General features: G+C 39.4%; 3 protein-coding genes across 3 annotated transcripts; 2 read left to right on the top strand and 1 right to left on the bottom strand.

The window, feature by feature from the left end:
* The first annotated feature begins 1 nt into the window (after position 1).
* Positions 2-16,553, top strand: LOC144203630 (zinc finger protein 385A-like). Its single transcript, XM_077727167.1, has 8 exons — positions 2-368; positions 8,235-8,380; positions 10,075-10,185; positions 12,843-13,017; positions 13,328-13,609; positions 13,830-14,014; positions 14,091-14,177; positions 14,831-16,553. Exons 1-8 carry the CDS (start codon positions 359-361, stop codon positions 15,050-15,052), a joined length of 1,218 nt encoding a protein of 405 aa, XP_077583293.1. The 5' UTR covers positions 2-358; the 3' UTR covers positions 15,053-16,553.
* Positions 16,554-17,818: 1,265 nt separating this feature from the next.
* Positions 17,819-19,163, top strand: gpr84 (G protein-coupled receptor 84). Its single transcript, XM_077726695.1, has one exon. It carries the CDS (start codon positions 17,819-17,821, stop codon positions 19,022-19,024), a length of 1,206 nt encoding a protein of 401 aa, XP_077582821.1. The 3' UTR covers positions 19,025-19,163.
* Positions 19,164-20,329: 1,166 nt separating this feature from the next.
* On the bottom strand, positions 20,330-27,661 carry stat2 (signal transducer and activator of transcription 2). The gene is made up of 24 exons (XM_077726974.1): positions 27,525-27,661; positions 26,750-26,886; positions 26,417-26,561; positions 26,158-26,253; positions 25,466-25,558; positions 25,307-25,385; positions 25,131-25,210; positions 24,905-25,053; positions 24,188-24,346; positions 24,009-24,098; positions 23,743-23,802; positions 23,627-23,647; positions 23,453-23,546; positions 22,949-22,993; positions 22,512-22,595; positions 22,337-22,435; positions 22,122-22,257; positions 21,773-21,825; positions 21,572-21,657; positions 21,357-21,493; positions 21,095-21,277; positions 20,927-20,981; positions 20,719-20,777; positions 20,330-20,531 (listed from the first exon to the last, which is right to left on the bottom strand). The coding sequence occupies exons 2-24, from the start codon at positions 26,884-26,886 to the stop codon at positions 20,365-20,367; spliced, it is 2,307 nt and encodes a 768-aa protein (XP_077583100.1). The 5' UTR covers positions 27,525-27,661; the 3' UTR covers positions 20,330-20,364.
* Positions 27,662-27,970: the final 309 nt, after the last annotated feature.

Here is a 27,970-nt window from a genome sequence, read left to right as displayed (position 1 = left end):
AGAGGAAGAGAGAGAGAGTAGTGGAGAGGTTCCTCTGGTGAAGCTTCACCTCAGCTCTATTCGCATTTGTTCCTTCTGCTGAACTGAATGTCTACAAATGAACACATTAGTGGCTGAAATACAGTAGAATTTAAATGCATGTTGCAGCAGGGGTCAAGATTGGCTTGTTTCTCCTCCAGTGACCACTCAAGATTAGAAAGACTCATCAGAAAGAGAGGAGCGACGACATCGGGATGCAAAGTAGAGCTTGTGATGCCTCTTCTGCATTGATGCTGAGTTTTAAGAGAGATTTGGGAGTCAGCACACTTTAGAGGACGGTATTGTGGACAAAAACAAGTTCACTGTGGAAGGATTCAGGATGATCTTAGGTGAGTCTGATGTTATCTTGAAAACTTTTGGCCTATCAATGCCCAACTTTAATGAGTGTTACTTAAAGTCATAGCCAAGTAAACAAAGAAACAGGTGCCTGTTATTTTGTAATTGGTACATTTTGAAAATATGTTTTCAAATATGCTATTTAGGCCTTTTGAGAGCAATTCTTTGATTGACGATCATATAGTTTGGTGGAATTTTTTTCAATTGTCATGTTTAATTTGACCTCTTTAATTTTATGCTTTCCATAATTCTACACACCCATTTCCTCTAAATGTCCTTATGATATAATATAATTTACAAAAAAACATATTGTACTCCATCAGGGTACAATCCGTGAGTCTAAGACCTATTGACCTTTTTAAAGATTCCCTATAAATAAGCTCACAATTCTTTCATTTTGTCTTTTACAAATTAACGGGTAAGCAGCGGATTGGATGATTAAACAATATTTATTTTTCAAAACTAGGACATGCTGCAACATTCTCCATAATATTCCAAACTTGATCTCAGAACTGAATTTCAGCACCATAGCATAAATAGCAGATATTTTGTATGATATTGTTATTGTTTTTTTTTTTTTAGAGTCCGCCATCTTTCTATTTTTCTACAGTAGCCCCGAATGCACAAATTCCATGGATATTTGTTGTTAGTTAAACAGGAAATTGTGATTTTAAAGTATTCTTTCAGTAAATTTGCTGACTTGATCTTTCAATAACATTGTTACAATATGACAATGCTTGAAGGTCATCATTTCCTCCCCTAGCTCAAAAAAGGCAGTGGGAGGGGGTTGAGAGAAGAGCAATAATACAACTTCACCACCAGGCCCCCTCAATTGTACTTGAAAGAATAACATTTATTTACTCCTCTTTTGTTCTGGTCTGTTTCATAATAGAAGACATTGTGTTGAGACTTTTTAAATGGATCATGACAGCAAAGTGTTAAAAATGACAGATTCATATTGCAAGGATGGCATTGAATGAATTGAAAGTATCAAATCAATGAAATAAATGAGTGTCACTGAATATTTTATTATAATCTATTTTAGCTTTCATACTTAATTCCCTTATGCTACAACAAGTTAAATCAGATTTTAAATGGCATGGAAGACTCACATGCCACATCAGTCACAATCATAATATCACATCCAACACTGAAATAATGGAGAGCGACAATTCACACATTCTAAATATGACTCCTGACCCTCGTTGTAACTGGGTGACTCTTATGTGCGTTATGTTTTTCTTTTTTAATAATGAATATTTCACTTCTAGTGGTTTGAAGTCTTTACTTATTTATATCAAGGACAGGCTTTTTTTACTCTCACGCACAGACCTTCTTCACTGCATGTGTGTACTCATCAATGCCTCCTAAAAAGAACTACATTACAACCATTGGTTGCCTTTGATAAACAACATGACTTGTAAATCAAGCAATATTGACATTAGAAATGCGAGCTTCACATACTGCACACACTTTAGAATTAGTAAAGTCTACTTTGATTGAATTGGAAGCATGAGTTTGCTCAAGTTTCAAATCTCTCAATGTAATTAAGTGTCCTATAAATAATAGCCTTGATATCTATGTGCTCGCAGACTGGCTAGTAATGAGAAGAATAGCATTCCTATCACTGCCCTGACAAATGTGCATAACTTTTTCATTGGACCATAAGATTAATCAAGCAACTTGAATAACATTTGTCCTGTGCATAGCTTGTTGAAATGCAAAGTTTTTAAATTCATGTTGTTGACTTAAAAGCCAATGGAGTCAAATTTTCCTTATCTTTCACTCCCAGCTTTTTGAATCCGGTCACCGTGACTTGTGAAAGACTTTTTTTAATTGTCAGATGAATATTCATTGTTAAATTAAAATCACTGCATGCCAATACTAGGTCAGTGGCCAGATTCTAACAGATTTCAACATTTTTGTTGTTGTTAATAAATGTGAGACAGCAAGGCACTAATAGTAGGAAGAATATGAAAAGAAAATATACTAAGGAAACTTGACAATGACCTCACGAGTTTTGTCAAAAGATGAACAATGACTTAAAAGATTCAAGGATTGTGTATTTGAAACAATCATGTGACTTTATGGTAGCAATGCAAAACTCATTAACAGCTTAATAAAGATAATTTTGATGTATTAACTTTGTTTGCAACAATATGTGTACACAAACAGCAATAGCTGTTGACACATGGTAAATGACATGAAAAAACAATAAAAAACTTCCTTCTAAATCTAAATATGTACTATATATATGTATGTCTATAGCTTCAACATCTACTACACGATCCATACTACTCTGTATTATAACTCAAAATATATCATATGAATAGCAATGTTTTTAAAAACATGATAGTTGGAGCACATATGTTGCAGTTAAAAATATCTGGTAAAGCACAGACAAAAACTTTTGCTAAGCCAAATGTCTGTTGACCATATATATAATAAGAAGGGCTTGAACACAAAGACTAAAAATGTGTATGCCTATCATTTCCTTCGTTTCATGGTTGCCAAATAAGGCCTTAGGGTTTGCGAGCATGGCGCCGACCGGTCATTATCTTTGTGTGTTACTTCAAGACCACGCTATTGCATCTAACCACACGGACTCCAAATATAACCTGCAATTATTCTTTCCCTGGAAAATGACACACTAGTTTGATAATCCCCTGGACATCCATATCATGTCTTCTCTCTTTTAAAAAAAAACAAGAACCCAAAACAATAGAGGATGCACCTGCTGGCTTTGTTGTTATGGCTCCATGTTGACTTTTTGTGCAAAGTCCATTGGTCAAACAACAGCAGGTGTGTAAATGCTCATATAAAGGATAATAATAATCATATTCATAATAATAATAATACTGTTGTGGCGAGGCAAGGCTGCAAATCATGTTAAAACGGGGGATTTCTTACATCTATTGGTGTGCCTTTATGCTATACACTCCTTAATCTAATCTAATCTAATCTAATATGATAGAGTGGGATGTTGCAACATCAACTTGAAGGACTGAAGACAGAAATGAGTTGTTTAAAACATGCATGAATAGAGTTGCTCTTTGGGCATACAATATATTTGATCCTGGTTAAGTATACATAAAAATCATCTGTATTGCTTATCGTCACGAGGGTCATGGGGGTGCTAAAGCCGATCCCAGCTATCTACATGCAAGAGGCATAGGATAAACAACCATTTGCAGTCACAGAGAATTAAGAATACTATTCAGTCAGTCAGTTATCATGCATTTTTGGGGGATGTGGGAAGTAGAAGTACCCGGACAAAACCCACGTAGGGACAGAGAGAACATGCAAATGCCTCAAAGGATGGCATGAGCAAAGAATTGATCTTTGATCTTAAAACTGTGGGCGCTAAGCACTCTTGCACGGTGCTGCCTCAAAGTAGACGACCATATTAAATATTCATTATATCTTCAATGATATTAGGGTTCATTTGAAACATTTGTTTTTTTCTGGAGGGACTAGATTTGGAAATCTTTCCATTATAATGAAATACAATTCATATTGCAGTCAGCATCAAGAAATTCAATTCTTAGCCCACTCTGACACATTTCTAAATCCACTATTTTAATTATTTTTTTAAACATTTTAGACAGCTTTAGCTGGAGAAAATAGAGTAAAATATTTTTATTTTTTTAGCAAATAACAGAGGAAATGCTTTTTCATGACAGTTTTGCCACACTATTACGGTCTGCTGCATTGTTTCATTTGACATTTTATGAATTTGTTCCTATTGAAGCAGAGGTCACAATATTTTCACGCTGAAACGAAGCATAGCAGAGAGGGAAAAAAAAGGCAACATTCCTCATGCGCCTGTGACATTTTGCATGTGACGGCCAAACATTGAGCCTCGGAGGCAGGTATAGTGCAGCTGTGTGGGGGTCGCTTAATAATCACATGGCAGTGTTAAGCAATGGGTGTCCCCTTGTGAGTATTCTCCTGAACATTAACCTGCAGGTTAGACAAGCAGTTCTTTACATCCTCATTTCACCTTGGGCTCACCTTTCTATACCCACCTCCCCTCCTCTCCAACCTGATATGCCTTCCCTCTCTTCCCCCATCATAGTCCAGTGCCTTTTCCCCCCTTTACTTGCACTCGATTGAATACATCCCCCCCAGCTGCTATCATTCCTCTAAAATCTCATCTCGCCGCCAATCAGAAGACGTACGCCACTGTTGAAATCTGACATGTTTTGGGTTTGTCCTTATTCAGCATTTGAACAAAGCAATTTGAAAGTACGCCATTGTCGGCAAGGGTGACAATAAAAACAAGTGCGTGCTTGTAAATGACAAAAGCAGTGTGAATTCAGAGGACTGCAAAGAAGACGAGCTGACGCTCACACATTCAGTCTTTTCAGTGAAAGGACTTGTGGGAGTTCTGTGGTAGGCTGCATTTAAACTCAAGGCACTGGGGTGCAGAGCATCTATCATTAAAAACAAAGCACAAACTTAAATCAAGCTGCAGATCTCTGACACGGCATTCATGGGGGCCCAACCCAGAGTTGCGCAGCAGTGGTTTGTATACGCTTTGTCGTCTGTTCTCGGCTAAGGTTGAAATATCTCTATCTGACTTTGGGGGTAAGCTGAGCTGCAGTAAATTGGATTTCATGCTTAGCCCTTCACAGTAGCGACGTGCTTCGCTTAGACAGTCACCCCGCAGTTGCTACAAAGTTTGCAGTGTTTCTTTCACGGTTATACATCTAATTTGGACCCCATTAGGAGTGCTCACAGTAGTTTTTTTTAACACACTATGAGCAAGTCAGGTCCCTGAGCTAAACGATGCTCATAAATGATCATCTGCTCCGTAGTGTGTCATTTGCCGGCAAATCCACGCCGCCACCGCCACATAAACTGTGGGGGGAAAATAAACACTAGCGGAGTGGGTCAAGACAGACCTTGCGGGCTTCACATTGGAAGCTCTGTACGCGCTAGTGTTGTCAAGGGAGGCGGTGGAAATCGTCTTTCGTGCACAGCAGCCCATTTAAATGCAGATGTGAGGCACCCGCCTGACATTTTGTGCCGAGCCAGAGAAGATGGCTGCATTTTTTTTTCTTCTTTTATTTATTTTGGCAGTGAAATTTCCAGCCCACCTCCAAAAAATGTATTCCCACCAACCCTCCATGGAGCAGAGCGAGGCAGTCGGGCAGAGAATACCGAAAGGCTATATCGCCGTCACTGACATTGACATTACCTCTGTGATCATTAAACCTAAATTGGCCAAATGAATTGCCAATTTGTGGGGCCTTAGGCATAGCACGTTTAGGCGCACGTGTTAGCGCAAGCACGTCACGGTTTGTGGATATAAACTGCTGCCCGTGGTTGTCTTTTCTTTTTTTTTTCCTAATTCCTTTCGTCTGCATCTCTTCATTTCAGGCTGCCTCTCACAAATCTACACAAAAATTCAATAACCTATTACATGGCCATTGATCTTTTTCACAGTTAAACATTTGCATGAAAAAACAAATGGCAGTTGAAGGGAGGCGAGATGCTTTTTTTTTCCTGAACGAAGGAAAGGCTGATAGATGGTGAGGTGTGGATTTATAGTTAGATGGCACTTTAACACTTAAACTGTCTTCTGAATGTGTCCAATCAATGCCATTCGTATTATGAGGTCGCTGTTGAAGAGACGCCGCATTCACTTATCTGATGTCATTGTAAATCATTCAGGAAACGCGCATGGGTGCTGGAACACAAGCTACTTTGAGACGGAATGTGACTCCAGAATGGCAGCGTGATAACTTTACATGACTCTATTGTTGCATGCTGCAACGTTAATGAAGGAACAGCAGAAATGATTTGACTTTTAAACTGTAATGTGGCGGAAAATGAGCAGCGGGAGCACGCTCGGGAGGACCAAAGGAAAGATTACAACCCCTGCCGGAATCCATACTGCTTGAGATGTCGTCCATCCTGCCTATATTTGCAATCTTAACCAAGCATTTAATTAAATCACAGACGGCTTCTTGGATGCTTTAAGAGTTTCTAATCCAACAACTAGAAACAGCCATCAGTCACTTTGAGATCTGTAGACCATTACCTATTTGAAATAAGTAAAATACAGACAAGACCACAACATAGTATTTTAAAATAAGAGGATAATTGTGAATTCCATTCCAAGGTATATATTACCAATATGAAACGACTATCCAAAAAGACATGATTTCATTCGTTCATCCACTATTCCAAACACCCTTTTAGGAGTTTATACCAGCAGACTACACCGTAGACTGGTTGCCAGTCAGTCATCGGGTACATAGAGAGATAGACAACCTTTGGCACTCACAATCACTAAGCAGGAATTAATCCCAAGCTTGCCTGCGCCGAAGTCAGGCGAGTGAACCCCTACACCATCAAGTTGGCCTACCTGACATGCTTTCATATCCATTAATTTTTAAACTCTTTGAGGTTATATAACATACTGCAGGAAGGCAGTCTGTTTTACCAGGAGAGTGATTCATGTTGACTTTAGTTGATACCAACTAAAGCAACTTTTCCTCATTCCCTTTAAAAGTAGCATGCTCAAAGTCTTGCAAGGAGAAGTTTTTTTTTTTTTTTTACAGAAAATGACAATGCATGAATACACCCATAGGGTGAGTACTTCAGTTGTGGTTTGACAACAAACAATGTTGACAGCGCTACAATCTGAGCGGGTGATACATTGCTGGTGAGAAATATATGTCAGGTCAACACAACATCAATCTGCCGCCTATGTGGTCAAATTCACCAAAATTACATTCAACAGGTGTACCAATATTTTATTGTACTATGAGATCGTAAAAATATTGACTGGGGCTTTAGGAGGAATTTAGGAATTTCTCTATTTGTCATGCTGAAAAAAAGCTTTCTGTAGCACAATGATCTCCAGATTCAAACAATCTGAGTAGGAATGACAGAAGGAAATACCATCCCCTTCATCTATGCACCTTACAACACATTCTTCACCAAAATGAACATGTCTGGAATGAAATAAAAACATTTCTATACATCCACTAAATGTAGCAATTTCTGTTTGCATATCTAACAGCCATAAGTAGCAAAACAGTCGCAACATAGCACAAAGACTCTTAATTTTATTGTAATTCTTGTCAGCAGAGACCACGACAGTGGGAAGAACATGTAAAAGAACAGTAAAGACAAAAAGGAACAAGTAGGATAAGGTGGAGGAAAAAAATGAAGAAAACTTGGATTCGGGCAAGAAGAATAAGCAGCCCTGAAATGAGGGCAGAAAACAACGACTAGTGACAGACAGCAGCGGCAGAGAAAACGAGAAAGCAGATATCTGCGGCACCCCAGTTGTGAGGCTTAAAGAGCTTAGCCCCCCTCCCTGCCTATCACACAAGAGTCCTTAAGTACAGGAATCCGCTGTGCCAGAACTGCAAGTGAGAGGAAAGTGAGCAAGAAATGAAGTGGGAGGGGAAGTACAGGCTTCAAGTGGATCCGCATTTTTATTCACGGCCTGGTTTCATTTCAAATACGATTTACATGAGAACACGATTGGACTAACTAACTAATTGGCCTGCCGCTCGTCTATCGGAGGCTTGGCTTTTTTCCATCGGCAGTCTTGCTGTTGCTCGACAGTCCAGAGTGATGTCATTATTAAATCTTCTATTATATCCATCGGTTCCTTTTCATTATTTCTTATTGGTTTGTACACAAGAAAATATCGAGTGACGTCATACATTCCTCATCTAAAACCATTGAGTGTATTGATTTGAAAGGGGATGTGACTCAGGATACTTCAAGCAGCAAAGGTCAAAAGGTTATTCTAGTGTACTAACAAGTAGCAATGATCAATCCATACGTGCACTTTTTTAATTTTCTTCTCAAATTCCCCCCTTTGTGTACAGGAAGTGTAAACCGAGCAGGGCCGGTCCCTGCCTTCCTCAGGAGCCCAGTCATGCCGCCATCACCCCTGGATATGAAGCCCTTCCTGCAATTTCCCCTAGAATCGCCTCACCCTGCCACTCTGGGTCTCTTCCACAACTTTAATACAGTAAGTGGTCCAATTCATATCACCAAGCATGGATGCTGACGTGGTTAAACAAGTAGGGACAACTGAGCCAAGTGACAGTTGGTATTTGGTAGTGTTAGATATTTGGATTTGCATATTTTTCCAGCAAAGTGACAGCTATTGACGTTTTTATTCAATGGTGATACTCATTTAAGACTACGTGTATTAAAGCAGTAAAATGAGTTACAGCTAATCAATTGTATGAGATGCCTACGTTGACTTTGCAGCAGTCAGCATTTTCATGCTTCTCATTTGCAGATTGAGTTGCATGTGAAGGTCAACGTGGCAACACACTTACACACATCATTTTTGTCATGTGCATCCACTTGGAGAAAAAAATGATCCTATTGCGAGTGTAAGATTCATCTTATTTTTATTTTATTTTAATGGACTGTGGCCACTAATGCCTTAAAAACTTTGCAAATCATTCTCAAGCTTACGATGAATAAACTATTAATTGATTACATTCACATCATAAAAAGCAAAGCATCATGGGCCTACTAATAAAGTCCAATGTGTATTCACACTTGACTTTTTACTTATTATTTTTATCAAAATTATTACGCTTAACAAAGCTGACTCAACATTGCCATTAAAATGTACTTCTATGGCTTTATGAACTAGCGATACTACAATACCACTTTAGACAAGCACAAATACTTCTTAAATTGCAGTACTCACTGAAAAAAACTACAAATACTTGAAAATACACCAAATCTGACTCAAATTGTGAAACACTAATTATAAATGGAATTGTGGAATGCCACCGGAGGGGCCTTGAATTGGCTCAATTATTTAGATGACATCTACATCCATTACTCAATTATCCTTGTTGACTGACAGAATCCCATACGAACAGAAAATGCAGGAGAGAAACGGACGAAAATCTAAACATAAAATTCAAATCTACCAACAATGCATTCCAAAAGGATTCCAGTTTTCAGACCAACACAATTTTTGGGGGTGTCTGCAGCTGTGGAGCGTAAACAGTCTTTCATTTAACTCCATGCGTCCAGAGCAGAGGCAGTAGAATGATAGGCTGAATAAAACCACAGAGAACTTTTGGTGGTTGCTGAGGGCAACACCCACAGTCTCTGTGCGTCTCTGAATGCTAACAGGAAGCACCAGTGGCTCTACATAAAAGGTGGTCCGCATGTGATATTTGTTTGGTTTTGAGTCCATTTTTTTTCTGCCCCAATTCACAGGGCCAACAAGATTAAGGTATTATTGGACTGCACAAATGAAACTAAACTGTACATCACTCATAAACATTGTACATAGGGAGACCCTAGTCCTCATCAATTCTGAGCACACATTTTCTACTTTTGAAATTTATTAAAAGCTACCTTTTCTACTTATACTGTATTTTACGGACTATAAGTCACACATATACTGACTCTATAATTAGGCCCTTCAAGTCATGATGTAAATGAAAGCATTTGAACCACACCCAGGAAGTGAGGCCTGGACAACAGCTGCTGAGGAACACTCCCCACGCCCACTCCTGTCACATCAATCAGCTCTCACTGAATTCACGCTTCTTATTTTCATCTCTCTGTTTCGGTCACCTGTGCAATTTTCCCTCTCCACGGTCACATGCTTGAATCTCTCAACAGCCGTCATCTCAATCTATGTTGGCGCATCATTCAAGTGACCTTTACCTTCACTTTCCTCAGATGGACCCCGTCCAGAAAGCCATCATGACGCATACTTTCGGGCACCCCATGGTAAAGACAAAGCGACCCATAATCTCCTGCAATGTCTGTCAAATTCGGTTCAACTCAGAGGTATGAAATCCCACACAACGGTCCCGTAACTAATGTACAAATTATATTCAGTATTCAATACTGCAGTTCACTTCACATCCCCTTGAGCTCAGTTACTGTTTCCTTTATGACATAGTAAAGTTTTTGCCGAGGTACCCAAACAGTGGTGTGATACATAATGCCGTCTGTTTATCGACTCCTCATTAACAACGAGAAGGGAGATATAAAAGACACCCAATTTAGGACGCTGTCTATTGTTGTCATTCATTTGATGTGTTCTGGATTCATTTTATCAATGTGCATGGTTTAAACAAATATCACACCCAGCTAAGCTGGAAAAACATGAAAAAATAGGTTTTAAATTCCAATTTCAATCTATCAATCGGACCTTTTTTTCACACAAAGGTCACTTATGCTAGATGTTGTTGTCTATTGCTTTAAGGCAAGTCAAGTTTAAAGGTTCTCATAAGGATTGCTTGCCATCATGTGCTTGTATGTCAGGCAAATACCAAAAGAAAACATAAACAGAAAAACATAAATAGCGTTCAAACAAAACTTTCAGTAGAGCCTGAGACATAAATACAATCTGATAATTAGGTGCTAAATACTTGTCCTCTAAATGTAGGCATGTATAAAAGACACAGTCATCTGAAACTCGTGTAACACTGCCCTGTTCTTGGCGAGGGGGCCACTTAATTACACCCCACCCTCCACTCCTGTTGTCACATGGTCCACAAGTGCGGAATATGTCAGCATGTGGAGCACGTTGTTCGGTATGATTGCATGTATGCACTCACAGACATACGTAAGTGTCATTTACAATATCTCAGGCCTATGTCGTGTTGCCCATTCCCCCCCAAGACCACCTGTTTCTCAAGTATGTGTGGACACACTGCTCATCTGCTCTTCAGCCTCCCGGAACACAGTAACCGGAGAGGATGGGAACTTTGTGGGCATGCTTTAATAATGAAGGAATAATCAGCTCAGAGTCGAGTTTCCGCAGGTGGAATGTAAAGAGTGACAACTTTAAAAAGCGTTCCCACCACGTCTGTGTTTGCGTTCTTTTGGTATCAAAGCACACCTTATGTATTTTCTGGTGAAAGCCCAAGGGGAGCCGTTGTGGAGTGGTAGTAAAAAGTAACAAAGTGACAAAGTGATTGATATGACCACTCAAAATAAAGTACCTCTCACACTCCAACTCTTACGCGACATGTTGTAATTACAATGTTGCCAATTCATCTCAGGCCACAGAGGACGGACGTATTAGCCCGCCAGCGTTGGGGGCACACTCCTCCTGCATGCTGCAAGGCTGACGTCACGCCATGCTGCATTAGCCGTCGTCATCACTGCAGAACGACAGTGGACGCAAGCAGTTCGATCTTGAAAAATTCCCTTTGGCCACATTGGCATCAACACCCCCCCCCAACCTGTCACGTTGACAATTTTTTTTCTCTCCAACCGTTCTCTGCCCTGTTTATTATGTTCCTCTTTCATCCTCTGTGGGGTTTATTGTATCATTTGTCGCCACCTCGCCAGCTTCTTACCCAACCCTCCCCCCTTTAGCCCCCCCACCCCACTTGCCTGTCGTCGCTGCCTCTACCCCGATTTGTCTGGGACCGGCTCGCTCCATTTTCTGCGCCTTTGTCACTTTAGAGATAAAACATCAAAGCCTATCCTGCTCAGAGAGAAAAGGATTTCAGGGACGTTGACTTGCTCCCATTTTCTCCCCTTTTTAAAATCCCATCCATTCCTCCTCAATCATCTAATCCCTTTCCATACTGGAATGTCATTTCTTTTCTCAGTTTACGTTTCTGCGTCTCATTCATACTTTACTATCTTTCCTTCTCCGTCTTAACATCAACGATTTCAATCCGTTTTCTGTCCTGATGGCCGGATTAATGCATCTGAGAGGAAAATCTCCTTCAAGATCCTTCATTGATCTGTACATGAAGGTCACAAAAAGAGTGAACGTCGTCAGGCTGGCCCCTAAAAGCCCCCCCAAATTGTATTAAAGAGGAAAAAATAGAGTGATAGAAGATGTGTGCTCTGCTGGCACTTGTTTGTGAGTTAGTCAAGCATCATCCCCGTGTCTAATTGAAGGCTTTGGGAACCGGCAGTCACTTGGGTTGGGTTACACATGAGCAGAGATATACAAATGCCATTCTGTCACCACCAATCAAGAAGAGCTCTATCTGGGTAACATTCATCAGCAGCTAAGAGCTATAAATTACAGAGGCATCTTTAACATGTCCTACGAGTCTATCAAATCCCAGCTCTGCACCGATTAGAAGCCTTTATAGTCCAAGTCCTCTTATTTGGTTTTGGCATAATCGTCAAGTGTCGAACCATTAAGACAATATTTCGAAAAAACAACAAGATAGATTCGGCAAAATATAGGTTATGAAATCATCTGTCTCAAACAGGCCAAGATAATTAAAGCACCAAACATAGGCATCAAATAACAATAAAGAAAAATCTGATCATTTACTCCTAAATGTTCAACATAAAAAAAATGGTCACAGATTTTAAAGTGTACCAAAAGATAACCACACATTTCTGAAAGATGGGATCTGTAACTCACTAGGACATCAACAAGCAGATTAAGATTTAAAATGATGAAGCTCATAGAAACATAATCTCAAATATTAACATTAACATCAATTTTTCTTTTCTTCCAGAGTCAGGCAGAGGCTCACTATAAGGGCAACAGACACGCTCGTAGAATTAAAGGCATCGAAACGTCCAAGACATCCCGACATCAAGAGGGCGACAAGCAGCACCCTCCCCCCGCGACTTCACCCTCCCCATCAGGCCCCTCGCCACCTAACCTGGATCCCGATCCTAATAAGCAGGGTGAGCATCACCTGTGACACGTAATGATCCATCCACACACACACAGACAAAATTTGGCACAAAATGCCCCATATGCTCAACACGTATGCTCCGATTCTGTCACTTCCCTATGGTTAGTTTGCAGTATCCTGCTGGAATACTTACGGAAGCAAAATATTCAGTGGTAGAAAATCAGTTCACAACACAAGACAGATTTTGCCAACCCATGTGTTGAAAAAAACTTTGTGAAAGGCCTCACTTTTATACTTTTAACATGTTTAAAGGGATTTTACGGTTGCGTACTCACCTAAAATACTTGTGCTGTCTGTAGACGACACCAAATTGGAGACGCCTTTGACCCCGAGCCAGCTCTCAACACAGACAAGTTTAGCGGAAGGAGATTGTCCCTCGTCGGCGTCTACGGGAACACCTTTCCCATCATCCCCTTCGCCACTTGCAGACTCAGCAGGGCCACTTCTTCCCGACACCCCGTCTCCAACTCCCAGTCCTCCTTCTGGAGCGACTGAGGACGAGAAAGCCAAGAAACTTCTCTATTGTTCATTATGCAAAGTTGCAGTCAATTCTCTTTCACAACTGGAGGCTCACAACAAAGGTAAGTTGTACATATGCAAAATTGACCAAGCAAAACCACCTGAAATGAGAAATCAACTCATTCATATGCTGCAAACAAAATCATGTTTCTTATTCTGTGGAAAAATCTCATTAAATCAGGAGGCCTACTGCCTCTCACTGGTATATCAGGAGAATTGCATATCAAAAATGATAAAATGGGAATATGACCTGGATTCCGTGACACGATCGATTCACCCTAGGTACAAAACACAAAACAATTCTGGAGGCACGGAGTGGACTTGGGCCCATCAAAGCGTACCCGCGTCTTGGTCTGAAAGGCCCCGAGCAGGGCGGGGATCTGTCGTCAGACCCCAACACTCAGGAACGAACCTTCCACTGTGAGATTTGCAATGTCAGAGTCAACTCTGAGCCACAGCTTAAGCAGGTGAGCCATTTTGTCAAAGAGGAAAATGCCAGAACAGCAATCCACATTATCTGACACCCTTTATTTCCCACTACAGCATATTTCAAGCCGCAGGCATCGAGATGGAGTGGCAGGGAAGCCCAATCCTCTACTTAGTCGACACAAGAAGCGTGCAGACTTCTTGGTACACCTTTGTTTTGAATATATATTATATGAACAATAGTATTGGGGCATTCTCCATTAGGGTTCCGCCTAACCCTCATTCACCAGATTCTGTATTTATTTGAAGACTCATACGGTCACTTGGGCGACCCAGCAAATGAGTGGTTAGTGGGTCGGCCTCACAGTAGGGGACCTGGGTTCAAATCCAGGTTGGTCCACCTGCGTGGGCTTTGCATGTGCTCCCCAGGCCTATGTGGGTTTTCTCCAGGTATTCCAGTTTCCTCCCACAGTCCAAAGACATGCATGGTAGGCTGATTGGACACTCTGAATTGCCTTTGGGTATGAGTGTGAGCGTGAATGGTTGTTTTCAATTCTGGGTGTCCCCCGCGGTCAGCTGGGATAGGCTCCAGCACCCCCTGTAAGCTTAGATCCTCAGAAAAAGAGATGAGATGAGATACGGTCACTCGCTTTTTTGATGCGTTTTTGGCTAAGGAAGCGAGAATTCATATTTTTAACATTTGGTCAAGTAACAACCTAAAGAAATTATCAAACGGTCTTTGTAATTTAGAAAAAGAACCTGTAAGAGTGTGGCAAGTGTCCCAGTACTTTTGTTCAGGTGTTTTTTTATCCAAATCTCATTAAAATTGAGTGACATTTTCCCTGTCTATCCCAAAGGAACTTCCAAAAACTCTAGGGGCAGGACTTTTACCAAATCCACTGGCCGTGGCAGCGGCCATGGCCGCTGCGGCATCCTCGAATCAGCTGGCACTTCGTCCTCCTGTCCCTGCGGCCCACCCCCATCACCACCTGCTCCAGGGGGCACCACTAAGCCTGCTGAGGCCTGCTCCGGGGCCCATACGTACTACGCACGGGCCAATTCTCTTCACTCCGTACTAATAACGCGAGCATGAAGAGGTGTCAGGAAGAAGCACACTGTGAAGCAGAGAGCCCAAAACTAGCTGGTGTTTCGTTCTAGTCAAAATTGTGACTGACTAACAGGGACAACCAGACAAATCGGACAACCTGGACATGTTTTAAGCCGAGAACGTACATTTCCATTGATCCACTTGCCCTCCCTAAATAAAATATCAATGAACCTGCAAAATCTGGACGATTTGATGGATTTCCACCGCAATATTTAAAACCCTACCTCTTCAATGATTCTAATCTTCTCCACATCCGATGCATTAGTTTCATAAAAGAAAAAGAAGGATAAAAAAAGAAATCCGCCGAGTTCTATATCGTGATCTCTTCTGGTGTTAGCTGTTAGCAATCACTGTGTAATGAGTCCCTCACTTTTTTGTGGTCAATCCATTTGTATTTGCTGCCGGAATCTCCTGCAACATTTGTACTGTATGTCTAGGATCTTCCCAGCTGGCTTAGGGGGTCTGTACTTACCTCTGTGGGACATAAACAGGGGGGGAAATGAGGAACAGAATATACACTACGTCTTAAAGAAGATATTCAACGAAGCACCTTAACCATGCGAATGGGTCGGCAAAATTGTAGTTGTGGTGAAGAAGTACTATGCAGCTATCAGTGTCAATATTTGTAGTCTAATTAGATGTTAAAGTTGGAGTGGGGCGGGAAAAAAAAAGCTAAAAGGAACTTCAGGGAAGACTAAGCGAGTATCTTTAGGTTTAGGTCTACATGTTTATTGTCTGGTGAATCCCAGATGTTTCCCCTGGTGACGTGTTCTAAAAAAGTGAATTTGCACTGGGATAATTGATGCATGTAAGTGATTTTAAAATGCATTTAAATGCTTTAATTTACGTTTTACCGCACAAAACACAATAGTTTCAGTATCTCAGAGAAAGACTTGCAACACTGTGAGCTAAGCAGGACAATGAGGGAGGAAAATAGTAGCAGTTATTCGCAAAAATGGGCTCACACAAACTATAATAGATGTAATATTCGCAATTTGCATATTAGGATAACAATGTTGGAACTACAACAAAAAAGGACACCAGCAATATTATGTAATACAGTATGAGAAACACAAGAGGAAATAAATAAGACGCAAAAATATAGTTTTTGATAGATTTGCAGGTGTGCAAAAAGTTGGTTTGCTCTGCTTTATGGCCCCAAATATGACTTTGAAAAGTCTCCATGAAATTTGTCACACACGCTAGCGGGAAACTTCAGCGAAGCAAAACTGTAGCAATACTTTCTGCTTCTAATTTTTATGTGAAATGCAAGAAACGCAATCAAAGAAATTGTGTCAAAAGATATATTCATTGTTTTTAGGAGTGATGTGTAGGAACATTACTGTACATGTAAATTCTTATTTAAAAAAGAAAAAAAACAAAGACAAATGGCAAATATGGGGTCTTTCAAATTGTTGACTTGTCATAAAATTGTACACAAAAATCATTAAAAGTTGATCATTCTAATGCCAGTGCAAATTTATTTTCTATTTTTTTTATTTCATTTGTTTTTTTATTTTGGGAAATTTAATCTTACTATGAATATTGTCTGTCAGTGGCCATGATTTTCAGCCTAATCTGCATAAACTATAAATAGTATGACTACAAGTTTATCAAGAGTTCACAGTTTATATTGTCAAAATCTGGAATCCAGATGGTCTGCATAGAAATCGCCCAGACTATTGCTATATTATGCTTCAATTTTAATAATTAACCATCCTCGCTGTCTTCATTTAATGTGTTTGTTGTTTTATCACCTCGGGAGTAGGATCACATTAATTTAACACTCAGTTCATGAACCAAAGGTCTTTTCCTCCTTTAGAAAACAGCTGCAAAATGTGATTGTGTATTTAAATTATTTGTGAGTTAATACCTGAGTTCTGGTGCAACATGTTGCTTCCTCTTCTGTAGCCATCCCCAGTTACCGGGTTTGAATATATTTGGGTCTGAAAGTGACAACATGATGCAGTAAGAATGTAGTAAAAGATTTCTTCATTGAAAAAGAAATTGCTAAGAGGACATCCTGCATAAAACATCCGTTTTTTGCTGAAGTGGACATGATAGAAAATGGGAAAACCCAGCGTCAAACAATGACTTCATGCCAAGGGCCCTTTCGCAACCCACAAGACACGCATATATTCAAATGCTGACAGGAAGCTAAACAGATGAACGAGTCAGGGCACGGTGAGACAGATATTTTAGCCGAGCTTACAACAAGTAGCAAGAACTTGAGGTAAGAATTATTTGAAAATTTCTCATTGTTCAATTGTCTTGTTTTGGCTCCAAATGTGGTCCAGAAATGTGGACCAGACTATCACTAAAATGACAATAACTCGGGGATATTTCAATACCTATGCCTCCTAACTCATATCTCTGCAAGTTTTAAGACTATCTGGTTGTCAATATCACATATATTGATTTATTTACATTTTCCACACATAGTATTCTGTACAATGTACAGTACAATAGATAGTATACCAAGTAGTATATACAGCAGGAGTGTGCACGTATGATATATCTGATCTTATTTAGGTAGAGATATGTAAAACAAGTACCTAGTAGGTAGTTATAGCTTCTAGCTCCAATGTCAGCAGCCTGTGAATAGAATAAAAAGGCATAAAGTATGATTAATCTGTTTCGACGTTTGTTACATTTGGTAGTCCGGATTAGGGGGTTTCTTTATGGTGCAAGTAGAATTTGGTGAGTTTTCTGACATTACAAAATTTCATTTGACAGGATGTTGCTGAATGAGACCAACCAAACAGGCGATGCCTTCTCCTGCTACAGCACTTCAGTGGAAGGCTACCGTTACTTTGCGGTCCTGTGGGGATGCGCTGTTACCATCGTTGGTACTGTGGGAAACCTGATGACCATTCTGGCCTTCGTCATGGATTCCCAACTGAGAACCCGTTTTAACGTGCTCATCGTCAACCTGGCAGTGGCGGATCTCCTCTACTGCACCGTACTGCAGCCCATCTCTGTGGATTCCTATTTGCACCTTAGATGGCGAAGCGGCGAACTCTGGTGCAGGATCTTCGGCCTGCTCCTCTTCCTGTCCAACTCAGTGTCCATTATCACCCTCTGCCTTGTGGCTGCGAGTCGATACATCCTAGTTGCAAAGAGGGCTTTGTTTGAGCGATTTTTTTCAGATTGCGGTCTAGTGTCTATCCTATTGTCGACATGGGCACTCGGCCTTGCTAGCTTCGGCCCACTCTGGTCCGTTTATGTATTTGTACCCCAGGTTTGCACATGCAGCTTCCATCGCACCAAGGGTCGTCCCTACAGCACCATCCTACTCTTTTTCTACTTTTTCATTGGACTAGGCTGCGTAGGAACTTTTTATCTGCTCATATACCGACGGGTGCGTGTTGCATCAATGGCCCTGCTACGTTACAGGCTCAGCAGGCGGTCATCCAAAAAGAAAGAGGCCCCCTCGGCACCAGCTACTGATGACAGTGGCGTGGAGAGCGGGATGGCCACCATGAGCAGCGAGCTAAGCCATCAGAGCAAAGTCGTGCAGATTAAAGAGGATGCCAACAAGGACAATGCGCCCTCTGAACAACAGGGTGAGCCAACCAATCTATTGAGGGAAAACAAGTCAGAGCCAGACATGGACATTAAGCCACATTCAAGGCCACCTGCACCCAAAACTGCGGCATCATCTGGAGATGATGCCGAATTTAAGCGTGTGACGCGCATGTGCTTTGCGGTTTTCTTGTGTTTCGTATTTTGCTTCGTCCCCTTCCTGCTCCTCAATATCTTTGATAAGGGTGGTCGTGCCCCGCGGGTGCTGCACATGTTCTGTGCAAACCTCACCTGGCTCAACAGCTGCATCAACCCAGTGCTCTACGCCGTCATGAATCGACAATTCCGACGAGCCTATCAATTGCTGCTCACTGGGGCAACGAGACCATTCACTCGCCTCTGGAAGAAGGGTTCATAGAGTCATTCAATAAACAAATATTTCCCATAACTGGGAAAAAATGCTATCAGTATGTGCAATGTAAAATAGAGGCACCAAAATATTGCCCAGGGATACTATACTGCTCCCAATAGAAACATTGGAAAAGCTTGTGGGGGGGGGGGGGGGGGGGATAAAGAAACTCAAGTCACCTTTTTTTCCCTTTTTTTCGAAGTACTTTTACTTGTTGGTCGATTTTGTTTACCGTGAGCAGGGTTTTGCCTTCTAGGGTCATTTGATAGATTTAGCTTAACTTTTCAATATTAGGCAAATGCAGAGTTTCTTGGGTTTTTTTCTTTCCATTGGCACATCACGTTGTGTCAGATTATGAATGAAAACTCACCATGATGCAGCTGGAATTTCCCCTGTGGCTATAAGAATTGAGGAACCTTTACAGAAAGGGTCAAAGCGGAAATTGTGAGAAAAGGAACAAATTCACAACTCGTCATGTTTCTTTACATTTTTTTACAATTTACCAGGGAAACTTTATACACGCAAACTGTATGCCTCAGGAATATACATTTTTAGACAGGCTACCTTTTCCACTGTTACATAATTTGTTTCATGTTACAAGTGAAATCCCAACATGTTGCACCATGCAGAATTTCCTGTCAGGTGCGTAACAATTTCATGCTGTCAACTGAGGAAGTTGTGACTCAAACTCAAACTATCGAGATGTGTTGATGTAGGTTTCCTGACAAATCTACACCAAATATGCACAAATATTTATTCATTTTTAAATAATACTGTTTATTAATTGCTGCTATATATATATATATATATATATATATATATATATATATATATATATATATATATATATATATATATATATATATATATATATATATATATATATATATATATATATATATATATATATATATATATATATATATATATATATATATATATATATATATATATATATATATATATTGATTGATATATATATATATATATATATATATATATATATATGCGCCTTAATGTCAAACAATGTTATAAAATGTTTTGTGAATTGATTATTATGTTTTCATTCTCTTTTAAAATTGTATTTTGTCTTACTATGTAAAGTATTCTTCTTGAATCAAGTTTTCAACTATCCAGATTAAAATGTTGGGACAGGCTGCCCTCTCACCAACGTCCCCCCCAATAATAAATTAATTAACACGACAATTGATGGATACCAGAAGAAAAAAAAAACTAAAAACCTTGGGATTGATATCTACATTGATCTGTTTGTATGTTATTGTTTCTAATGAGAAAAGACCCAAATACCACACATAATGACTGAGCTTGATATTGAGCACACAGAACTTTTACAGACTGGTATGCACGGGTCCATCAAGGGAGATCTCAGGATCCAAAAAGTGGTTTGCGGTGCTGGGATACATTGGGTCATCTCCTAAGATAATATCTGAGTCATAAAGCATGGGATCCCAAGAAAAATTGATGGCATGATGCTCAAAAGAATCCACAGGTTGCACTGGGAGCAAAAAAAAATAAGGAAAGGAAGACAAATTTATAAAAATGCTGCTAGGATCAATATTAACTTGTTAAATCATGAGACACTGATGATTTTGCCATTTAGAAAGCTTTTAACAATCTTTTGTCATTAAGGGCTATAAAACGGATATGATTTGACTAGTTGTGTAGCTAAAGGTATTTCTCACCAGCAATGTCATCCTCCACCACATCTGGGTTCTTATTTGACACTGGCTCTAATGTGTCCCTACATAAACGATAGAAAATGTATGAGCGGTCATTAAATCCGTCATTGTTAGCATTTTTTTTTAGTTGCATTACATATGGAAATCCTCACTAATACAGATAAATGCATTTGATTGGAACTTGCCAAAGTAGAGCAAAACGTACACTTACCCCTTTAAAACAAACACTAGGCGGGTCCTGATGTAACGCAGGTAAGGTGAATCAACTAAAGAAAAAAAAAGTTGGAGACTTTTAGAAAGTGCGAACAAATAACAATGATTATCAAAAAAAAAACAACAACAACAATAACAAAATTGAAATTGACTTTGATTTTCTTACTTCCACTGTTATCAGCATAATATTTTCCAAAAGCTTCATCTCTCGGAGTGTCTGGGTATAAATATACTAAGGGATTTTGTGGGACATCTTTCAAAATGAGGAAATGCCTAATAATTTCTTGAAGGGGGATTTGCTTCAGGTCATCTTTGGTGAATGGCTGGATTGTCTTTATGGACGGATCCCCTAAAGAAGCCACACAAATAAGAGTCAGTGTATTGAAGCTGTAAAAAAAAAACAACTTTCCTAAATGCACCATGCTCACCAGTCGCATTATTTTGCACCCAGGAGCAGGTGATGCCTCCAATGACACTTTCACTAAAACGTAACAGGAAGGTGCCCCTCATTTTTTTCTTTAGGAGGGCCTTCTCTTTGCTTTTACTGATGAAGCCCATGATGAGACTATAATATCAAGGATGGGAAACATTTTTTTATTTTAAATGGGCTTGAATTTCAATGTTTTGAGGGTCTAATACATACCCATCCCTCCAAAAATGTTCAAGATGTTCCTTCACCATTACCAAAATGCTGTCAAACCACACCCAGAAAATGTGAGGGCTGTTTTCCTAGATAGGGATAAACTGATTAAAAACATTCATCTTTGTGCCAACAGGCAAAAACTGTGTGAAACACAGCGACCCAGTCAAGACATTAATAAATACACAAAGTTAAAATGCTTACTTTTGAAAAAGTGGGCCAGGTTACAGTACAGATGTCGTAGTTTGGTTGTTTTCCTGAATGGCGTAAAAACAAACAAAAATCAACGACAAAAATATTATTATAGAGAGGAATACACATTTGAACAGATGACATGCGAGACAAAAAATTACAACAAATTGATCACTCGTTTTTTCAAAGGTTGAAATTGTTCTTTTTGTTCGTTAGCTGCTGATTATGAAACTTGGTAGCCTGGATCATTAACTATCGATTCTCAGAGCTCAAATTTTTTTATGATGTTGCATCGAAGATAATTAATTAATTGCAAATTTATTGGTAGAGACTGTTTCATAAAAAATGAACATCAACTTACCAAAGAGCATGTTTGCGATCATTTCCAGTTGAGTTTCATTCAAACCACGTTGGGTAGCAGACAGAAACTGCCAACTAAGCATCTCTCCAAACTGTGGCCAATTGGCGACCGGCTTGTTCGCGAAGAACATCAAATCCTGTAGGAAAATTCAAACAATACCATTTTTTATCACCTGTATATTGATGGCTTTGGAATGACTTGAGAGGTTGTCTCACTTTAGTCTCCTGGCTGAGCATGTTGAACCAAAGCACAGATGCCCAAGCACTCTGTTGTTGACTTGCATTTGAGATAATAATCACTGGTAAAGAGGTTGCCTGGGTAAGGGACAATATATTCCATTTTTATTCCAAGACTCTGCCCAGGTCAATACTTCTTTGATGTGTACTTTACCTGCAACTCAACTGACATTCCTTTAAACTCGAACAAAGTGTTGAAGTAGATGAAGTGCAGCTCCTCTGTCACACTCAGAGAAATCTGACCAACATACAAGACAAATTTAAAAAGAAACCCTCTAATTATAAGATACAAACCTGAAGATTTGCAAAATATGGAAGAAAAAACACAATGTATTAAAAGTACATTTTTACCCAACATAACTACAGATCAATTTGATAAATGATAGATGACTAGAAAATTGTGATCTGTAATGTTAACCACTTCCATTCAAAAGGGGAAATTAGAAGTGGAATGGCCAGAATAGAAGTCTAAACAGTGAATGTAAATATAAAAGGTATAAGAATAATTTAACACGATTTAATTATTCAATCACATTTACAAGATATTTTTTTCATTGCACATCTTTACGGATGTCAATCAATTCAACTCACGTCAGCGGCTCCTTTTTCAGCACCTCCTTTCTGCTCCCTCAAATTCTACAGAGAACAAAAAATGTATGTTGTACATCTTAAAAACAACAACATCCACCCATTAACAATGAACTACAGCATTTTTTTATGAATATGAGAAGAGACAATAGAGATAAATTAAAAATATAATATAGGTATATTTATTTTTAGATTTTCCAAAATGCTTTTTGAATGAAAAACACAAAAGAAAAAAATTGGATTAAAAAATTGCAATGATTGATTTTAAAAAAGGGAAAATCAGGAAATATAATGTACATCTAATCATCATTTGAATTTAATCCTAAAATGGAAACTTATGATTTACTTTCTCAGGCCGCACAAAATGAGCCGGCGGACCAGATTTGGCCCCCGGGCCGCCACTTTGACATCTGTGCTCTAGGGGAATCCTAAAAATGGGATGGAATACCCATCCCTAATATCTATAATTGCTACAGCAGGATTCCAGTTAAAATCATAATCACTCACAAGATGTCTGAAGTCTGCCACCATGCCGCCTTTCTTACTTTCTGTCATACTCAAGGCTTTGCTTGTGGTTCCTAAAACATTGAAATGGCGATATCTGCAAGTAAAGCACACAAAAAACCATTTGAATCCAATAACCACATTATTTGGAGGCCAAGTATGAAAGAAAATATTTACCTTTTTAACTGAGGTGCTTCTCTAATTGAAATAAAGAATAAATGATAGAAAAAAGAAAGGTATTCAACACACAAGTGCAACACAATTCTGGGCTGAGAGATAAGGAATAACTTTACCGGTCCATTGATATTTTGACTTTCATGCATTGATTCAGGTCAGGAAACTTGACGAGAAGCCTGAAAGATTTTAAAATGTTTCAAATTAACTAAATCATGTAGCTGTTCTATTTTAAATACATGATATTAACAAAAAGAACAAGAACATGATGTAGGAATTCTGAAACATTGTTATGATAAAGAATTATTCTGATCAATCAGGAGGTGTTTGGTCATATAATATGCATTTTTCTGAATTACACAGCATTTATCATTATTGAACTGACCTGGTTTTAACAAAGAACTGTACACCAGTGCGGAGAACCTGAGGGCCTTTCCCCTGAGGCATGGTTGGCTGAGTCTCAACCACAAAGGAACTTGAAAAAAAAGAAAAAAAATATGTATAAATAGCACATGTCGATAATATGAGCACAATAATGTGTTAGGGGAAACTTTAGAAAGAAACCTTTTGAGCAAATCTGTTAGGAGTTTTTCGGTCATCATTTGCAGATTGGGTTTTAGGGCCTTTATGGGGTCCTTCTCATAGGAAATCTTTCCAGCCAGTTCCTCCAGCTTGCTAAGGAATTCACGCACTTGGAAAAGAGATTCTGCAACACAGGTGAACCTAGAAGGAAGAGAATGTTCACACAAATGTGAAAGGTTTGAAGGGGAAAAAAAAAGATTTGTCCATCAAACAGACCAATTACATTTTTAGTAATTTATTTTCAATCAAACACCAACCAATATTCTCTGAACTTCTGTCAATTGTATTCACATTTAGCTTGAGCACTTTCTAAATCAAGATAATTGTTAACATGAACTATAAATTTGCTACCATTGGCCAATAGTTCAAATATAAGTACTGTATTTTTCGGACTATAATGAGCATTTGTGTGTAAGTTGCATCAGCCAGTGACTACAAATCTCATCTCATTTCCTGAACCACTTTATCCTCACTAGGGTCGTGGGGGGGTGCCGGAGCATCTCCGGGCTGACTTTGGGCCAGAGGCAGGGCACACCCCAAATTGGTGGCCAGTCGATCGCAGGGCACAAGGAGACAAATAACCAGTCATGCTCACACTCATACCTAGGGGCAATTTAGTGTGTCCAATCAGCCTACCATGCATGTCATTGGAATTATTTTAATAACATTTTAAAATGGTTCTTACGGATAGGAGCATACCATTTCTCAAGCTGATCTAGACAAACTGAGAGTGGTGCTCCGATGCAGTGTTTTTGCTGTCTTCTCTGCCATTGGACCCTTTCGTTGTTGACCAGACCTATCAGTTCCTCGGCCTTTTCCAGGAGCTCTTTGAGGCCAAAAAGTGTGTTCTAGAATCAAAGTGTACACAAATGATGAGGAGAAACAAAGGGAGGAGGAAAGACTGGCAGTGCTTCAAGTCGCTAACCTTTCTGCTATCGTTCAGTTTGTTTATCAGTAACTGAAGATTCACCTCATCTGGGTTCCCACTTTTTCCAGGCATGGTTTCTGTTCCATGGTAAGACCAACATTTCCACACAACCCAAAAAATTATGAGAGTATTATTTGAAATTTGAAAGTATAATTACAAGATTTTTTGCTGACCTTCCATCATGAACGTTTTGTACTTAAAATCAAACTCATCCTGCTGCTCCTCCAGACACATTGTTGCATGTTCCATACACTGAATAAAAATCATATTTGGTTCATTACATTCAGTATTTCCTCAATGTAATTAAAGCAGTAAATCAACAGTATCTGCACCTGAACTTTAGTTTTCAGGCTAGACATTTTATGGTCAATTTCACACTGGGTGCTGGTCTCAAAGACTCCTTGCTCAACTTGCAAAACCTGCACCTGATAAGACACAGAGAGGGAGATGGAGAGCATGAATAATTTACCATCTACCATATGCAAACAGTAGAGAACAGTAAAAACTGAAGACTGCATTTCATATAAATTGCTAAGGAAAAATGTCCCTCAAAGGTCCAACCATTAAGACATATCGGACACAAAATCACAACTTCAGCTCGATGGTCTTCAATAGGATTAACTTTTGGGAGTTTCTTGTTGTTGTGAGGCTCCCCTCACACTGAATTATAGTCAGATGGGAAAAAAATGGACAGCAATAGTTCATCTGTCATTAACATTCGTTAGCACTACCTCGTTGTCTCTGACTCTTTGACAAATTCAATGTTATTCCTTGACAGCTATAGTCCAAATTCAGATGCACACATTGTTATATATGTGACATTGTATATCAAGATGGATATGTTTTCTATTCAGTTTAGGATTTGGGATTGTCTTGAAACTTTTCAATGAAACAGCTTAGTTTAAAAAAAGAAGAAAATATTTAAAGTAGTAGTAAATACTGGCTGTCCAGACACAGAACAGCTGAAGTCCAACTCAGGTGTATTGTCTCCACCCAAATAAAGAAAAGGAAAATAATCTGCTACCTGTGCATCTAGTTCAGCAGTCTGCAAGATCGCTTTCTCTTTTTCCAGGTACCAACAGATGTTGCATGCCAAAAGACGTGGGTTTTCCTGGTACTTCTGTGAAAAATTACACGGATCAGGGACAATGCCGATAAGTGTTCATTTTCAGTCAGGATGCAAAATCAGTACATGCCATTCATTATTCTTTTAAACAGCATTGGATGTTTATGTCTGAAATGTAACACAATCAAGTACGGCTTGATTTTTCAAACATCCAGACCTGAAAGTTCTGTTTATATCGACGAAAGTTGTGCTGCATTAAGAACGAATTCTCTTGTACAAAGCGACTGTACTGGAGATCCAGATTCTCTAGCAGGACCTGGAATAACACAATGGCCAAGTCGTACTCACTCGCTGCTCGCACCCTAAAAGGAAACAGGGGATCACAAAGCAATGCAAAAGAACAAACAGTGTACAATTAATATCTCCTTGCAACTAAAGAAACTAAGTAAAAGCATCATTTATATTATAACTTAGGAGGTAACTCGAACAATGGTCATCCTGAAGGGAAAATATTGATACATATGCTTTATGTGTCTTATGAAATTGTTACCACTGTTGTGATTCAATCCATGCAGACAGGTAATGGCGAACATCCATGGGGAGAGCTTCCTTGTCATTGTCATACAAGTCATGCAACTGTTGAGTGTACGCAGGGTGCAGCTGCAACAGCCTCTCCCACTGAGACATCTGAGGGCAGGAGAAAAGTTTGCAATGTTCAACGACCTGAGACGTCCACATCATGAAGAAGAGAGAGAGAAATTCCATGCAGGAGAACATGCAAACTCCACACAGGTGGAACGACCTGGATTTGAACCTAGAACCCCAGACCTGTGAGGCCGACGCGCTAACATTTTAAGTGTCAGTTTTTGAATATTCAGCCACTGTAGTAACCATTGTCCCTGTAAAGCAATGAATCACATGATTCCTTTCAATCACACACGGGGGTGCCGGAGCATATCCCAGTCAAGTGTGAGTAGTAGGCAGGAGACAGCCTAAATTAGTTGTCAGGCAATTGCAAGCAGATTATAATGAATTTTACATGATTATCATGCAGTTTTACATCTTTTCTATTGTTCATCATTTTAAAAAAATTTGTAAGGCTACATTAAATATCCTAATCTATCCTTGGAACCCTGTCATTCATAATATAAGAAAGGTAAATTCGTTTTTTTTTTTCATTTGCAAGTTTGTGTGTCCTCTTGGTCAGCACTGGCAGGCTTGATAGACAGTGAATACAGGGGGAAAGAGTCAACAAAGGATGTATGTGTATTAGATAGATCCACGGTCGGGGAGAATAGCGATGCCTGTCCAAAACATATCCATACCTTGCTAAATAGAGTGATGTTACCAACAGGAGTGTCCGATTCCCAGTCGTATTAGATCTCCTTAATCTTTCCACCCTTTAGTGTAGGCAAGACATTGTTTTGCATTTGTCTAGTTCTCTGGACTCCTCGCACTTCCGCAGTTCTGTCACAGAGTCAAATCAAACAGTTGATTGGTTGAACAGTTGTTCCAACAGCGCACGCGATTGGTCCAAAAACACAGTTGATGTTGTTGTGTTTTTGCAGAATCGAAACTTACATTTAACATTTCCGAAGAAGTGCAAAAAAGTACATTGGTTTAAATATTATTGTTTTCACATCATTTTGTTTGCTAAATACCTCAAACCACTATTCCACATTCACGCCATTATAATCACACTAACTATGCTGATCAAGTAGTAGTAGTAGTAGTGGTAGTAGTAGTAGTGGTAGTAGTAGTAGTAGTAGTA

This window comes from Stigmatopora nigra, chromosome 10 (genome assembly GCF_051989575.1).
Source record: "Stigmatopora nigra isolate UIUO_SnigA chromosome 10, RoL_Snig_1.1, whole genome shotgun sequence".
Lineage (NCBI taxonomy): Eukaryota > Metazoa > Chordata > Actinopteri > Syngnathiformes > Syngnathidae > Stigmatopora > Stigmatopora nigra.
Note: the sequence above shows the minus strand (reverse complement) of the source record. Positions and strands in the feature narration are given on the sequence as shown.